The 3,743-nt window shown below is 36.7% G+C and overlaps 1 protein-coding gene across 1 annotated transcript in view; it reads right to left on the minus strand.

Moving 5' to 3' along the window:
- Positions 1-550: 550 nt before the first annotated feature.
- Positions 551-3,743, minus strand: part of LOC139902114 (uncharacterized) — a 63,604-nt gene continuing 60,411 nt past the window's right edge. The window contains exons 2-4 of the mRNA XM_071884770.1: positions 1,589-2,572; positions 1,324-1,535; positions 551-914 (exon numbers count right to left, since the gene is read on the minus strand). Coding sequence (XP_071740871.1) covers positions 551-914; positions 1,324-1,535; positions 1,589-2,572 — 1,560 coding nt within the window. The remainder of the gene's footprint in view (positions 915-1,323; positions 1,536-1,588; positions 2,573-3,743) is intronic.

Raw genomic sequence — 3,743 nt, forward strand, 5'->3', positions numbered from 1 at the left:
CTATGTCACTCGAAGTGTAGCTTTAATCAATTAAGTGTTTTGGTTATTTGCTTCTATAAATCATCGTCTCGTAGTATATACATATACATATAAACATTTTTATTTTGAAATAGTGTTTTACTGTAGTAAAGTTACTGTAGCAAAGTTTTTTTACTGTAGTAAATAGTGATTTTCGAAAACACTGTAGCTTTTAGGGTACTGTAGCAATTCGAAAATACTATAGCAAATTAGTGTTTTACTGGTTCATCTTAAACGCTTTAGTTAATTTATCTAAATATCAATTGAATCAATAATCGAATGTTACTATCGTTTACTAAATAACTTGAAATCATATATATATATATATGCACATTAAGTTATATATATATATTGTTCGTGAATCGTCGAGAACAGTCAAAGAATAATTGATTATATGAATATAGTTCCAAAACTTTCGTGACTCAACATTACAGACTTTGTTTATCGTGTTTAAAACATTAAATCATTTAAAGATGAAGTTTAAATTTGGTCAAAAATTTCCGGGTTGTCACACCCGATCATTGAGGCTATTTCAGATCAATGCCCGTGGAACACAATCATATGCTTTCTCTAAGTCTAAGAACGCCATGTGTAAGTTCTTTTGCTTTTCCCTATGCTTCTCCATAAGGCTTCTAATGATATGAATCGCCTCCATCGAAGAACGGCCTGGCATGAAACCAAATTGGTTCTCAGACACATTTGTCTCGCGTCGAAGCCTAGTATCAATCACTCTCTCCCAAAGCTTCATGGTATGGCTAAGTAATTTTAAACCCCTATAGTTACTGCACACTTGAGCATCCCCTTTGTTCTTGTAGATGGGAATAACCTCGCTGAGTCTCCATTCAGTTGGCATTTTTTGGCTTCTAAACGTCTTGTTGAAGAGACTTGTCAGCCACCTCACACCATCATCGCCCAGGCATCGCCAAGCTTATATAAGGATTTGGTCCGGTCCTACACATTTATTTCTTCCTATCTTTCTTAGAGCCTCTCTAACTTCATCCTCTTTAATCATCGAGCAGGGACAGTTGTTTTGATACTCTTCTATTGATGTGTCATCCCGCTCATCGTTGCGCTCAGATCTACCCTCAATGAAAAGAGACGAGAAATACTCCTCCCATCTTTCCTAATTCCATCTTCCTTTACGATGCTTTGGCCAGCTTCATCTTTGATAAATTTAATATTATCCAGGTCCCTTCTTCTACGCTCCCTTGCCTTAGCTATCTTGAAGATATCATTTGCTCCCTCTTTGGAGTCTAGTCTCTTGTACAACTCTTCGTACGCCTTATCTTTTGCACGCGCAACTACCTTCTTAGCTTCTCTTTTGCCTCTTTATATCTTTCTTCTGCCCTCGTTCTGTCAACAAGTGCACCGTCCCGAAGGGTGATGAGCTCCCTGAACCTTACATGTTTAACCGCGACTTTGGCTTGGACCTCCTCACTAATCCACCAAGATTCCCTACTTGCCTTATGTCCTCTGAAAGTCCCTACTGTCTCACCTAGGGATTCTTTGGCAACCCCCTAATGGTGGATGCTAAACTATTCCACATACGATAAACGTCAACATGCGATACATTATACATTTCTTCATCTACTCTTTCGACCACCTTCACTCTAAAAGATTCTGCGTTATCTCCGCTCAAGTTCTTCCATAGGATTCTAGGTAAAATTGCTCTCACACTCCTGTTGGTTCGTCTCTGAATTTCTAAATCCATGACCAACAGTCCATGTTGAGAGTAACAAGACAAGCCTGTCAGGACCTTACAGTCTCTATATGTCCTAAGGTCACCTTTACGTAGCAGCAGATAATCAATCTGAGTACTACGCCCCCCGCTATGAAAAGTAGCTAACTGGGCCTCCGTCTTTCTAAAGAAAGAGTTTGCAATAACTAAATCGTGGGCGATGGCGAAATCGAGGATAGAGCAACCTTCTTCATTTCTTACTCCATACCCAAAACCCTCGTGGGCACCCGCATAACCCTCCGCACTAGCACCTATGTGACCATTGAGATCGCCCCCTATAATCAGACGATGATCAGCCGGGCACCCTCTCACAACCTCATCTAGAGATACCCAAAAACGTCTCTTATCTTCCTCTCCTAGACCCGCATGAGGTGCGTAAGCGCTAATGACCATGAAAGTTTCCTCCTCAAAAATAAACCTAACCGACATAATCCTATCGCTAAACCTACTTACGTTGACGACATTATCCTTATAAGGCGAACCTATAATGATTCCTACCCCGTTTCGTGCTCTCCTAGAACCCGAGAACCATACCTGGCGGTCCTTTATCCTGGTAGCACCTTCACCCTTCCATCTAGCCTCTTGAACACACACAATGTCCACTCTTCCCTTAACAAAGGTGTGAACAAGCTCATGAGACTTGCTAGTCAAAGATCCTACATTCCAACTACCCACTCTAATTCTAGCCGGATTCGCTACCCTATTATCTCCCCTACAACTTCCTATGCTACCCACCCCTAAGCTAGAAGGACATGACCTCAAGTTACCATAAGTGCGTGAAACGTCTATCTTAGGAGACCCAAAATAAAACCAAAACTACAAATAAAATAAACAAATAAACAAACAAACAAATAAAATAATTTAATATTAATATAAAGAATATATAATAAACGTATTTTTTTTTTTTTTTTGCATATATGATACACTAAATTGTATTTTTATTTCATATTAATATAATATTTAATTTATTTATATTTATATTTAATCTATATTAATTTAATTTAATATCTACTTTTTACCTTTTGTTATTTTTGGGAAAAGCAAAACTATGTCCATGATTAATTACAAATTCTGATGGTAAGAAAATTTACGGATATATTATATACACCGTAATGTGTGACACAAAGAAATATGCCAACAAATCCATAATTACTCTAAGGTCTAATCCTTACTTATATAGTAACATTTAACAAAAATCTTACGTCGCTATAAACTGATGTAGTCGAGTCAAATACAATTTGATTATACGCAGTGAATTTCAAATTAAGAACAAAATCTTATCCGTCTACAATTATTGTTTTTGGACAAATGTCGAAAAAGCAGTGCTTGACAATTGGGAGCTAACTTATTTTAAATTAGTATTACATTACATATTAGCAGTGTTGCAAAAAACCCCGTTTACTCCCCGTTTAATCCCCGATTAATCATTTTTAAGGGTAGTCCGTTCCGAATTTTGAAAATCTGTTTAATTAATTGGTCAACGTCGATTGATAAGTCAAAATCAAATTTGGTAATCAAAGTCGGTCAAAGTCAAAATTGGTCAACATTTTAACATGAAGTTGAACTAGAATTTTCAAGATTTTGAACAAAATGAATACTTTTTGTGACGATCGCTCCAAATCCACTTTAGACGAATACATCATTCATTGATTTCATAGTAAGGTTTTGATCTCTATATGATACGTTTTGTAAACATTGCATTCTTTTAAAAAGGCACACCATAAATGAATATATAAATCCAAGGTTTTCGACGTCTGATGATTTCTACGTATAGACTATTACCGTATATAATAGTTTACAATACTACATCCGTTGACAATGCAGTCAAAATAAGATACACGGTGATGATTTTGTGAATGCAAAGTTTTCTTGAATAAAGCATGTATGACTCCATGCACATAGCTTGTATAACGTATAAGCAAACAGCGGAAGACTTCTAGGAACCTGAGATTAAACATGTTTAAAAGTGTCAACACAAAGGTTGGTG

Source organism: Rutidosis leptorrhynchoides, chromosome 3, assembly GCF_046630445.1.
Source record: "Rutidosis leptorrhynchoides isolate AG116_Rl617_1_P2 chromosome 3, CSIRO_AGI_Rlap_v1, whole genome shotgun sequence".
NCBI classification, from domain to species: Eukaryota; Viridiplantae; Streptophyta; class Magnoliopsida; order Asterales; family Asteraceae; genus Rutidosis; species Rutidosis leptorrhynchoides.